General features: G+C 36.6%; 1 protein-coding gene across 1 annotated transcript in view; it reads right to left on the reverse strand.

The window, feature by feature from the left end:
• Positions 1-13028, reverse strand: part of CABCOCO1 (ciliary associated calcium binding coiled-coil 1) — an 81805-nt gene extending 68777 nt beyond the window's left edge. Inside the window, exons 1-3 of the mRNA XM_049810321.1 lie at positions 12881-13028; positions 9560-9704; positions 4478-4550 (exon numbers count right to left, since the gene is read on the reverse strand). Coding sequence (XP_049666278.1) covers positions 4478-4550; positions 9560-9704; positions 12881-12950 — 288 coding nt within the window. The 5' untranslated portion in view covers positions 12951-13028. The remainder of the gene's footprint in view (positions 1-4477; positions 4551-9559; positions 9705-12880) is intronic.
• Between the last annotated feature and the right edge of the window lie 1337 nt (positions 13029-14365).

Consider the following 14365-nt stretch of genomic DNA (forward strand, 5'->3'; position numbering starts at 1 on the left):
GGTTTTTAAGCATTACAAATATCTGAAACCTCCAAGCTTTGAAAAGCATGCACTCCATTAGCTGAGGAATGAGACTCTCTAGTGTGAACTGATATGCTTATGGAAATGTTCTGGTTTCATACATCTTTAAAATGCAGTTCTCAAGAAATCATTGAGCAAATTCATTTAAACAATGATTGATTAACCAATCTAAATATGCAACACCTAATGAGGATTACATATCAAAGTCAAGTCCCAGACTTCAGGTCTTTTGCCATGAGAAAAAAAGCCTTATTAACTTTCAAATAGTATATTCTTCCTATCCACCCCCTTAAATTCAAACACAGAAGGGATTTTGTTCAAACTTTCAGAAAAAACCCAACCCACAATTGGATAAAGACCAGACATAGTCCAAAAGCTTAATGTTTCAGAAAGTAAGGAGTACATGGAAAGAAGGCATTAATGGAAACTGGTTTGGAACTGTAAGTACAGAGGATGATATCTAGTGACTGCTATAATACTGAATCTGCACTGCCATTAAACTTAATCTTCGATATTTTTATTGCAACCTGACCCACTATGACATCTCTAAAGAAAATTACATTGTATGCTACTATTTCAAGAAGTCAAACTTAGCTAGTCATCTGGGCCATAAAACAGCAGATTACTCCATCAGGCTGGCTAAAGCAACTAGGAATAAAAACTAGATTTACCAACCACATTATTTTTATTAGGAAATGTTTCAAAGTAGACATAATCCCAAAAGACCTTAGCCTCATTCCATCCAAAAATATACAACAGAGAGCAGCAACAACATGAACTGCAGTATGAGGTACAATTTGCAAATGTGAGAAAAAAAACTACAAGATGTGCTGTAATATATCATCCTATCAAAGCAAAATAAATTAACTGAACATAGAAATAGAAAAGAATTAAAACTTCTACACGATTCGTGTATTAACAATTTAAACCTTTGTTATAAGATGTGACATGTGTTAATAGGAATTGCTCCATCGAATCCCTGCACATCAAGATTTAGTCTGCACTCGTTTTGCTTTCTTTGAAATTGCAGGCTAATATAGGTGTACTAAATCACAGCTAGAGAGTAAAACCTCTAGAACGGGCAAGAGGAAAAAACAGTATCTTTAACAAAAATATTCCTGAAGAACTCTGGTATGTTAGCACTACATGCATTTTATTTTGGATCATAGCCACAGAACAGCTAAAGCACTCCTTCTTCTGTAATCATTCTAAATGCGGGGAACTGTTCATAATTCTAACAGAAAAACAACAAATTTACTTGGCAATCTTAACACTTCTCAGTAATTCCTTGTACCGTCATGTTCTCTAACAGGTATTCATGCATACATAATATATAGGTCTTTGAAGATCTGGAATGAAGGAGAAGTAAGGGATTTGATAGCTGGAAAGGCAAAGTTTTAAATTTTAAATACTGCCAAAGTAGGTTAGATGTATGATGTGTGTTTTATCATCTAACCAAGCATTCATGTCTTTCAGTTTTAACCTTTTTTTTCTAGGCAATATGATCACCTCAGGCAGTTTGGTTTAAAGGCTTTAGCCAATCTAAAAATATATTTAAATTAGCCAGGCATTTGTTATTATTATTTTTTTAAGACTTAAATACTGTATTTTACAAAGGTGGTTCTTTTATGCTAGCTGCATCAAACACAGAATATTAATCAGACTGTGAAGCTCTACTAATTACGTGCCACATTTAAGTAACTTAAAATTTGTTAAGTGGCATGGCCACAGATATTGTATGCATAATCTGAGTTTTGAGTCATTTCCCTTTTCTTGTCTGATTTTATTCTACACAGGAAGTGACAGGGTCATTTGGAAATAACTGCAGGGAGAGATCAAAAAGGAAACCTGATTGAGAACACTGTATAATTGCCTGTGCTAGAGAAAAAATAAAATCCAATGAGTTTACAATCCACTGTCATAAGATTTCTCTGGAAAACACATACTGCGGTTTCTCTAAAAGGATATCCATTACAACACTAAGCACTGCTTTTATTTGTTGTAGCTGCATCTCATTTTAAAAAGCAAGTCTTCTCATTAGGCTATTGGACTTTTATTCAGTAGGTAATACTTTCGGCACATGTGGAGCACAAATTTACCCTCTGAGCTAAAGCAAGCCATTGCAGTCGAAGCAAATTTCAGTCGAAGCAAGTCATTTCACTGACTCGTCTCAAAGTCTTCACTTGCAAAAGGAGATAATACTGTAATTAATCTCTTGGAACGCCATGGTTCTTGTTATTTGGGCAAATCTGGCCATTAAAATTTACAATTCCCCCTTGCAAAAAACAGACTTTTATTGCTGGAGCTAAAAGAAAACTTTTTAGACATTAGCAGCACTCAGCTTAGAGTAAGGATCACATCCAGCTGTGGGCCACGGTGTGTCTATGTGGGGGTTTTTTTTGTTTGTTTGTTTGGGGTTTTTTTGGTAAGACATCAATCTACCTAGCAAGACAGCAGTCAGCCTTTCAGCACGCAGATTTCCCAGCCGGTCTCCTGCCTCCTTCTGTTCCTTGAGCAGATGCACTGCAGAGCGCATGACTCCAGGCATGCTCCTGCCATAGCCATGCACACCAAACCACATCAGCCCCACTAACTTGTCAGGGTTTGAGGTGTTCATCTAAGGGACTGCAAACATTGAAGGTAGTGCTCTCCTTTATGGATAAGCATTTCTAAGTATAACAAAGTTGTAGCAAAAGAACTTAAAGACTATCTTGGGTTCACCTCATCACATTTTAACACATAAAGCAAGTGCAAATAATGCCATAAATTTGTATGTGTAGCTTCAATGCCTTAAACTGTTACTTATTGGAGAACAATGTATCACCCTATCAAACCAAACTCTACAGGAATATAATAAGTATTGATTTTCTTGGGCATTGCAGTGCTGTTGGACAAATTAAAGACTCTCAGCCATGGAACTCAGAATACAAAACAGATGGATTAAACTGAACTGGTGCAAAAGTAAGAAATGGCCGTAAAAGAGTTATGGCTAAAAATTGTCGTGAAGGTTTCTGTGACAGTTATAATTACAGCTTGCGCTTGTTCCTTTGATGGATCGTCACCAAAGTAATTCACAGAAACACATGTGAGACAGAAAATTTGTGCCATTCCCTAGGGGAGGTGGTACCTTCAGCAGAGGCGGTACTCCCCAGCAGACAGACTGTGCAGAGCAACCACTCTTCCGTGGCTGGGACAGCGTGCACAGATCTCAGCCATCCAGAAATGGGTTTTAAGAAAACATAAAGACATTTCTTTCAAGCTAGTCTACAACTGATAAGATACATTACCCAGATTTACACAAGAAATTACTTAATCAAAGCCTCATTAAAAATAATTTTACCAATTAGAAAGTGCTAACCAGCCATTGATCTGATTAGCCAATAAAAACCCAACCCTAACACAGTAACGCTGAAGCCCTGCTCTACTTACGTAACGACAGTTTTGTCACTGATTTCATCATAGCTGGAATTTTTACCCACCTTAGAAATGACATCTTAGAAATTACGAGAATAGTTTCCAAATATTTGCATCCATGTCAAGAAAAGTCCTTCTTTTTTATAATATGGCTATTTAAAAGCAACATGGAAAGAAATTATCCCACATCATTTACAGAGTCAAGCCACCAGCTTAAAGCATAAAGAAAATTCTCCAGTGCATTAATTTTAACTTCACTGTGTACTGATAAGCTAAAATATAAGTGGATCAAAAAAATTCCACTACCGTGCCTCTCTCAGCAACCAGTTGTCTCCTAATATAAATTATAAATGTAAATCCTTTTCAATGTATTGTAACATATATCCTCAAAATGCACAGCGAGGCTAAAGGAAGGTTTATTTGATGAATTGAATCTGTCCATTTGATTAAAGGCCACATCCTGCATCAATGCATTTTCCCATATATTTTTTCACATGTAAGTTAGAATACATGACAAAGTTTACAGTCAAGCCAGCCAATTCACTATTATTAACTGAATGCTTTCAAAATGCTGAATTTCTAGCTAGCTTGTTTCTTTATAGTCAGTATAATTAACTGTTGGTGGCTACAGCAGAAACAAAACTCTGTACATACACATGCATACATAAATATGAGGTCTGTGGTCAGACTAGGCTTAGCACACAGCCTTTTCTAATTTTGATTGCTGATTTTAAAATAGAGTCAGATTCATGCATTGCTAATTCAAATTACATGCATCAATTTATAAATACATACACAAAAGTGTTCCTGATTTAAGACAACTAACATCTTAACCAAGCAATGCATTTACACTTTTTTGAAATCCAAAATTAATTTTGAATATGAGGATCAAAACATCTAACTTGTATTCTTTAATCAGCCATTTTACGTTAGTAATGCAGTAATGTTGACATGAAGTTGCTTTGAGCAATATAAAACATATGCCACAGTGCATTCATTAAATAACTCTGCATAATGAGTTCCATCTATATAAATGACTTACCTCATTACTTATCACAAGCTCTTCTCTAGGACTGTGGAAGAGGTATTCATATAGTTTATAGTGTTTAAATAAGCTGGAAAACAACAGAATATAGTACTGTTACAGCTGCAAATCTTTGGAAAGGTAACAGTATTTAAAATTCTGTTAAACTAAGAGTTACTCTCCAGCACGGTAATACTTCAAGTTTTAAAAAGAAGCAGTTGTTTAACTTTAGGTACAACGTGCAGGATATTTAATTTACAGGATTTACTATCAGATAACCATAGAAAATACAGTATAATGCTTAAAAATACATCCACTTTGTCCTTATGAAATTGAACCCTGAGAAGACAAAGTTCTACTCTGAAAAAAGTAATTCCTGAAACACTTATCACCAGGATACTTATGCCTTTAATACAAGCAGTGGTGGACAAGAAGGAAACAAAGCCAAATCAGCTTTCAGATTCTGGGATGGGCTGCCAGTCCAGGGAGCAAGTTTGATCTTGGAACACCAAAACAATAAAGAATAGAAGCATTTATTCTCTCAAGGTCATGTTTCAAAATCAGCGTATTATTTCCTTAGAGAAAAACTAAAAAGCTAGATTGGCACACTGGAGTTTTCTGTGTTACAACAAAAGTAACTGTAAGCAGACTTTCTCAATGGCCTAAAATATTTTTCTTCCTTAAAACATACATAGCTTTCCTTTTCACATGTTTTAAATAATTTTCCTTGTTCCCTTTCCTAATGATCAATGATATGGCATTTGTTTAATCAGAGGTTTGGTTTGTCACAGTCCATCTGTTACAATTATTTGTTCTCTTAAAATCATGATACAGAACTTCTGGCTCCTGTCATGCCATTTTGACATCTGATTTAGAACACAGCTCTGTAATTTCATAGCAAGTCCAGGTTGAAGAATGATTCCAGGAGTTTATCACACTACTGCCTGATGTACCCATGAAAGATACAGCAATATTTGCAGGGAACATCTGTAACTGGTTCCTGTGCTTTCCGGCTAAGGACAGGACACAGGTTCTTTTCTGAAGAGAGCCATCAACTGGGACGGCAATGCCTCTTTGCTTGGCACTTGCGAGGCCACAGCTGGAATACTGAGGCCTGCTGCGAGGAGGGCTTTGGACTAGGCGGCCTCCAGAAGTCCCTTCAACCTCGGCGTTTCCACGGGTCTATGAAAGTGACTACTACACCCAACATACGCAGTTACCTCGCTAACGCTAAAGACACTGCTAGCAGCTGCAGGATCTCATGCCGGTGCTACGAAAAGGGTGTTTACAACACCAGTGCCTGGCCACACAACCCAACACGGGCTGCTCTTCGCGAGGTAGCGCTCCCCGAGGCTGTTGGAGAGCCAGCCCCCGCCGGTGCCACCCCAGCTGGCTGGCTGCCCCACAGCGCTCAGGCTTTTCTCCCAGCCGGCAGCCTCGCATCCCGGCAGGAGGGCTCCACCAGCCAGCTGCCTGCAAGGCGAGGTGGGACGTAGGTGTCTGAAATACAGTCCCGGCTCTGGGAGGTAGGAGGGAAGCCGACTGTCCTTCCCCGAATCGCCACCGATACTCGCATGCTGCCACAGGCCGCCGCCACAGTACCAGAGGTTCCGGGAAATCCTGCAGGCCGGAGGGGATTTGCTCTTAATTTCAGCAGTGCTGAAGTGCTGATTAATGTACAGCAGTGGTTCTTCCAGCTCATGAAAGCAGCTCGGAATTAGGAGAATAAAATGGTGGCATGGCCTGCCTCTTACAAGACAACAGCACGTCTTCCAGCAGTTAGTCAAATGCACCTGCCACACTTTCAAATACATTTTACCCGAATAGGTGCAGACGTTTTTGCACATATGTACAGATGCATTTCCTAATTTGGTGAGAAGTATTATGGCAGCCTCACTGAACATTTGGCTCTTTAAGTGCCATATAAAAGTTTTATTCTACTGTTACATTTAATTCAGTCATTCAATTACCATTAGTTAAAAAACAAATTTGTTTACCAACTTGCATAAGAAATTTGGCTACTATAAACTACAAGTTGCCTTCCTCCAAACCCAAAGCACACAGGCAATTAAGTTGTTACAAGATTTGCCATTTCATTTGCAGTACATTTTTATTGCAGTATTTCACCAAACAATTCCTGCCACGTTTCAGTGAAGATATAGGAATTATGTTTAAGCAGACTTCTGGACTAAACCTGGAAATGACTCACACTAATTTATGAAAATACACGTGTCCCCTCACATACACACCCACTACTTGGTAAAATTCTAACAGGGACTATTTGAAAAAGACAAAAAAATATTTTATGAACATCACAGACACACAAGAAATAAGATGCGTATCTTTCAAACTGCACTGGCAGAAATTAACATTTCAGACTTTCTTATTTTATTTATTCCAGTGACTTGGAAATGAGCGAGATTTATAGCACCTGAAAAACAGTTCTCTCCCTTCCCCTCTAAAAGTGTTATGATATTCTTTACGGACTGTGTTACAGGTACAGATAATTTATAATATTCCCCAAAATATAAGTCATTACTTTTGGCATTTCTGAATTTTATTTATTTATTTATTTTAAAACAGAACTCTATTCAGCCTGGCACCCTTAATCCTATATCAAGGAAATAATTCCTCCATTTAATGCTCTTTAAATCAAATCACGTAAATTATACATCAGTATTTATTTTGAAACAGCAGTGTAGTTTTCTTTCTTCCATCAAGCATTATATAAAATGCTTTTTTGTTTGTATCTGCCGTGAATAATTAAAACACTCCATACCAGCATTTTTAGCAATGACACAAAAATAATTTTACTCATGCAAGTCAGATTGTTAAGAACAGACCCTCGTATGATGTCATATGAGAATCTGAGGGTGATTGACAATGACATATTTCCCTAGCTCCACTGCTTCCTGAAAGAAAATGTCAAGAGCTATGTTGATGTGTGTTTGCCCAAGGAGACAAGATAAAAAGATGATAACTGTCACCTTCCACCAAATCTGAAGGTGTCATTACAGTTGCTGCACAGTTTGTGCCAATGTGGTTAAGCATTTGTCCCCATTTCTTTTATAAATCCCACGGGTTTATAGCTTATCTGTAAGAATGTGACCCGAACTAAAACACGTCATACTATCTTGAGTAGAAAAAAAAAGCTGTAGTCCTATCATTTAAAATTAAACAAAAGAAGTGAAGAACAAGAAAAAATGTTCAAGCAATACATTAATTTGAATTGTAATAAAACTCAGTCAACCTATTTCTGAGTTCATAAAGTTCAAAATACACCCACATAAGTGTGCTGATTCTAAATATTTTCTAAATATATAGGAGAAAAAATGACTGAAATAAGGGATTGTATAAACTGGACACATATGACCAGTGTATGTGTATATGTCCATGACCTTGCAACAGCACATACTTGTAATAAATTGAGCAGTTTGAACACACAACCACATATTTGGTGGCCAAAATACCATTCTGCTGCAAAAGTATTTTGGCTTGATTGTATTCCCGCCCAGTTAATACTTCAGTGGTAGTAGGATGGAGCACCTAATCTCTTGGATGAAATTCTTGCGACTGTGAAGGAATTACTTCATGAACAAGATATCTCTCAATGGATAATTTACACAAGAGCTATAGACGTGCTATTTGGAAAGAACATTTGTTCCAAATAAATATACAAAAGGCACAGACAGGAAGGGAGAAGTAAAAGAAGTTGAGTGAGACATCTTAAATGCCAAGTTTCCTTTTAGTTTAGGGCTAGTACTTGGCAGGACATTGGTTTGCCTTGACTACAGAAATGTGAGCTTTAAAGAGATGTTCTCATTTCATATGGGAAGAACCTGAAGTTTTTTATATTTTCCATGAAAAAGGAACAAAAGAAAAAAATCCGAGACCAGGAGAGAGAGACAAACTTTATAGCCCAATTGTAAGAGAAATCACCTGTGTTGGGTTTAAATCCCCAGTCTGAATCTGAGTACCCTAACTTGGAAGGCTATCAGCTATCCTAGTATTTTTGTCTGTCTTCAAGAGGAAATACTCTTCTGCATCCAGGAAAGCCTTCTAACAACACCTCTTTGTTGTGTTAAACTTTTCCTAGCAAAAGAACAGTCAGAAAATTCCCAACAGTCCTATGTATGGATCAGTCATGACCTTACTCACTTTTTATTCCCATCTGCCACGAAATCTCTTCCTCTAACCACCATTCAGGTTAGAAAACAGGCTGAAGGGCTACAGATGTAGTACAGTATATGAGCATATATTACAATAGTACCTTTTCCATTCTCCATCTCCTTGCCCCTAACATTCATGGATGATACAACAGCCTGAGAACTATTTTATCTATCTTGTATTGGAAACAGTGGTATATGAGTATAGCCACTGTCTTAACTACGGCATTTCAGTGGAGAAAGGTCTGTATACATTACTGTACAGTTAAGACTTTGCATGGGGAGGTGTGATTGGCTGCTATCAGACCCTTATTTTTTTTTTCAGATAAATAACTGAATTACTGCTGTTTGTATTTCTTTCTGTGTCTCTGTTTAAAAGCTGAGACCTGTCACAAAACCTTCTCATGTAGATACTGAACTTTTGCTAACTTTGAAATGCAACATTTTTATGACTCATTGTATGACCATAGCCTTAATTCTGTAAAGTACATAACTTTAAACCACTTAAGAAGTCCATTACAGCTGTCAAGGACAGAGAAATACTTATAGACAAGACCTAGGATTTTGTTCAGCTGGAATCTAAAAGTAGAATATTTTAAAAGCAAACCAACAATATTCTCTATACACCACTCTCCCCTTTTCCTTTTATCATCCAAAACAAAACCCAGAATGAAGCTTTTGAGCATAATCTTACATTTTGATAGAATTCCAGTCTAATTTTATTTCCTGGGATTTGACATCTGAGGCTAGATCTTTACCGCTACTTGCATATTCTCTCTTCTTTTTAATGTTTTAAAGTTTGGTGCGGTGTGTGCAGTATGTTGGCACAATATGAACATATCCAATTAAGTAATTTTAACTTATTTTATCAGCCAATTACCCACCACATTAAATTATTCAAATAAGAAATAATGGATCCTATAGAAATAAATACCTGATATTCAAGTAATCAATGACTGTTTTGGCTTGCTCAATGCTGAAGAAACTCAAGTCACCAGTTCTTTCTGAAGCAGTTTCTCCTATTCCAGCCATTGCTTTTCCAAGTTCTTTTAAATTATCTCCTAAGGTCATATGTTTGCCTGCAAAGTAATCCCAAAGAACAAAAACTAAGTATAAACATGACAGGGTAGGTTGGGGGTTTTTGGCCCATTTTAATTATAAGACTTCTTGAAGTTTAAGAAGTTATGAGCCATGTAGAAACTTAAAAAGCAACAGCAGTCAAGCATTTTTGTCTGTTGCCATTTTTCTTATCAATAAAATGTGCATTAAAATTCCACCACAAAAATCACCGATCCACCTTCGTAATATAAGGATCACAATAACTGGTGTTTAAGATACTACAGCTTTGCCTTGTACTTATGCAGAGATAACCACAGGCAGAATAGTATGTAATTTTGAGATGCATAGTATGTTTATCTTTAAAATAAATTCACTACTGTTTATGTATTGTAAAAGATTGTTCTTCTGACCATGCCCTTTGCACCATAAACCATTCATATAGGAACAGGTATTAAAAAGGGTAACAAATTTAATAGTTGTTTTTTTTTAAAATGCTTACAGTTATAATTGATTAAACATGAATTATGCATAATACTCTGCATGTATCATCAAACCTGGCGACATTTTTGCACCTCTCCAAAATAGATAATTACTTTACATTTTTACCCCGGAAATCAAAACCAAATGCCAAAACAGCTTTGAATTAAAACTTAAATTCTTTTTGTTAACTGTCTTGACAAAGTGGAGAATCTGAAATATATCAGTGTTTGCTGAACCTTTAAAAAGAAAGAATTCATCTTTCTGATTTTTGTACAGTGTGTGCCATCACTAGAACCATGGTGGAGTTTAAAAAAAGTTTCGAACACAATTTACTTGGTCTTTTTAAGTCTAAAAAATCTAGAGTAGAAAATGGGGAAATATCCACCAGTGGTGAAATAGATTTATTTTCCATATTGTTTTAATTCTCTACTGATCTGCTCCTTGGTTCTTCATATAGAAAACAAATTAAAAAAAACTTAGAAGTTTCTGGGCTTTATAGTTTTGCCCTTCAGTGGTACGGCAATCAAAACCCTGAAAATTTCACCTCAGTTTTCAGTAACAGAGGCAGCACAATATAAATAACCGTAATCGAAGAAACAAGAAATAAATACAGAGACTATGTAGGAAATAGAAGCCATGGGAAGTGAGAAGGAGTAGTAGAACTAGAAATATCACAGTTAGTAGGGAAGTAAAGCCACACAACAAGATCATGAGAAGTCACAAAACCCAGGCCCAGGCCTGTTGCCAGCTAGTCCAAATTTTCTCTTTCCTCTGCACACCTGATTTTCAGCCCCAACTACCTCTCTCAGGAAGGCTCTCACTGTACTTCTGTGAGGTAAGCAGCACTTTACCCTCAATGTATAGAAGATGAATCAAATCATGTAAGTAATTCATTCTGGCTCTCAAACAACCAAAGCCTCCAGTTTCCAAATCTCAGTTTTCCTCTCTCCTTTACCAGCCTTAAATGAGTTTCCACTACTCTCCTTCTCTAAATCCATTCTTCCTGCTCCATGCTATTCTTGCTATTATGGTCAAATCAGCTTAATTCTCCAGGCCGCTTGGGCCCAGTGTAGGAAAGGGAAAGCAAATGGTCATTAATATAGAAGACATTAGCATTTTGCTCTTAGCTGAAATATTTGGTCTTGGAACTTGCACCAGCTGAGAACAGTAATTACAAGAAAATTCATCTCAGCCCTGGGCTACAACTTACTTTATAAGATGGATTATTTGGGAAAATTAGCTGTGAAGAAAATATAAGAAGTGTCCTGTAAGCATTTACAAACTACATTTTCTTTCCGTAAAAGCCATGTGTCTTAGCCAAATCTGAATGCATTTTCACAGACAGCAAAAAGCAAATTCACAACACTTGCTTGCCAAACCTTACGTCCTTATTTCAAAGCATAGGGGTATTAGAGCTGTTTGGGGGGGGGGGGGGCGGGGGGGGGAAGGGGAGGCACAAAATAATACTTTTTTTTCCCCCACAGCCTCTGTCTGCAAGCCCATTGAACTGTTTTAATTGTAATTTTACATATAAAAATTAACCAGAGGCAGACACTGCCATAGAAAATTTCAGCTTGAAGAGTTAAAGTTTGGCAAAGCTTTATGCAACTAAGATCACATTCCTGAAAAACGTCAGACAGCTTTAATAATCAGTTGTGCTACCAGCCTGTCTAGTATACACGTATTACATACAGTCTCATAAAACTAATTTCTGACAGGTTTCCATTCTTCTCCATTGTTACGTTAATATAGTTAGCATATGTTAAGATACTTTCTCATTGGAGACAGGAAGGACAACTGGAATTCCAACGATCATAAAGCACGTACATATTCTGTCAAAATTCCAAGTCAGAAAGGCCCTTGAATTAAATTACAATGGAAGAGTATAATAACTAATATGAGCTTGATTTTAAATATTCATCTTCTCCTTTGAATGGAACTGCTGAGTCCTTTCACTCTTCCTCTGGGATGGACTTTTCTCGACATAATCACCTTCAAAGTGAATGTTAAGTAAGCATTGTGGTCTCTGAAAAATGGGGTTTAGAGGATGCTGCTACCATTTTTTCTGGCTATTTTGTTCCCACAAGACCCAAGCTACACGTTTTGTTGCAAATTTCCTCATAGCCACAGGAGCTACAGTCCTTTCATTGTCATTTTTCATCTTCTGCAGTGATGCCAGTTTACTTCCCTCACCAGTCTTTAGTTAACTGATACATTCTTTGCCAGAAGTGTAGCATTTGCCTTATAGAAACCTGCCTTAGAGTTGACCTCCAAGGATAAAATGAATGTAATTCACCTGCTGTAATGCTACAGGATGTACTGAATATCTCAAACAGCAGAGAAATGTGCCCAAGGCTACAGTGAGTCAGTCACTGAGACAGCTGGAATTGGAGTTTAGGAGCTCCTTGCTCTCACTCTACTGTAATTATTTATTTTACCAAAGCAAAGATGAGGTCTCTTCAGGACCTGGCCCTTTTGTACCACATACTGTAGAAACAAAGATTGAGAGATATTCTGCTAAAAAGACTACGGTTCTCTAACAAAAGTTTAATATCTGCCAATAAGATTTATTGTCAGGTACAAGGTATAACATGGCAAGAGGAAAAAAAAAAATTTTACAATTACTTGTAATTAAATTTCGCTTTATTAAAATGACTGGAAAACATTCTTGCCTTCCACTTCAGATATTTATTTTAGAATTTTTAATTATTCTTACCACTGAGGTTCTCCAACAGGAAATTTAATAGATCCATGAATCCTGAGAGCTGTATAAGACTGAAGTTCATTTCTTTAGCCCACCAAAACCCCGCAGTATAATAATCTAGCAAAATAGCTTCTTTCAAAGATGTCTTCAATTGTTTAAAATTCAGAAATTCTTCCAGCTTTCTAGAAGAAATTGCAGAGTAAAATAATTAAATTAAAAAAATAAATTACACATTCCAAAGTTTAACTTTAGTCTGCTTGCAATTATATCTATATTTACTATTATTATATTTTATGTATATTTACATACCTTCCTGCAACTTAGCTACACCAATTTCTAGATATGAATGTTTATGATCAGAGGATATATCAGATGAAAAAAGTAAACAAACACCTACAGATTTCAACAGACACTACTTAAATGTTAAGATATGATGAATGAAATAACAAAAATAAGAGCATTGCAAAAACCAGAGAAATACACTGAAAATCCCAGAGAAAAATCAGTGTTCAGGAAGGGGTTTGTAGGATGAAAATGAACAATTAGTCTCCAGTTTCCACTACCACTCTTTCACTCTCATTGAAATAGTTTTACAGTACTAAAAAGATGTTGCTTCCCTTTCAAGATTATTTTTCATGTAGCCTCTGAAGAAAAATTATATTTGAAAATTAATGTAAATAGTATAATATAAAATTACCGAAAGTACTTAAAATATTTAGAAGTTTAAATTCCACTTTCATAATGGTCAAGACACTTAAGAAGAGCCTCATCCTATTTTACAGGCACACTGGAAATTTTTCCACTTACTTTAACTTGAAAAATTAATGAAGAAATACGCTCCCATGTAGGACACCATGCTGTTGCTGACACATTTATGCCTACTCTATCCAAACATAGAATAAGTTATATCTTTTATAATAATTGTGTGCATTTTTCCACATGAAGAAAGAGGAACAGGGCTAGGACTTCAGTTAGGAGTTCTTCCAGTATAACTTCAGCCATGTCTCAGATAGTTAAGTTTTACATTAAAGCAATCCTTGGCTTCTTAACTATACCTGACGATACAGGTGCCAGTTGCGACCGCAGTTTCTAGTCCCCTGTGAAGGAGCACTTTCCCCCCTCCCCACATCTCATTCCTTCCTAAGAAGGGCATCAGTCTCAGACCCATTAGTTTTTCAGGGGTTTCCCCAAGCCAGTAGAGATACACTGTCAAATAAGTGGAGTTTCTTCTTTTTAATTAAAGCTTCAATAGCTAACAAAGTAAAGCATATAATCCAATCAGTTTTGTTTAAAACATGTATTCCTTTGTTCTGCATGACAGATTTGTAAGGCTGCACACATGCAAGTCAGTTAAAAACACTTAACTGTGTACTGAAATAGAAGTGGCGCATGGCCAGCTGAACTTTCCAAGGTTTGAAACAGTCCATATCCTCTCTTTCTGAAGCTTCTGCCAACTCTGTGTTTTCATAATCAGAGCTTCTCAGGGATTTAGATTTT

Source organism: Accipiter gentilis, chromosome 9, assembly GCF_929443795.1.
Source record: "Accipiter gentilis chromosome 9, bAccGen1.1, whole genome shotgun sequence".
NCBI classification, from domain to species: Eukaryota; Metazoa; Chordata; class Aves; order Accipitriformes; family Accipitridae; genus Astur; species Astur gentilis.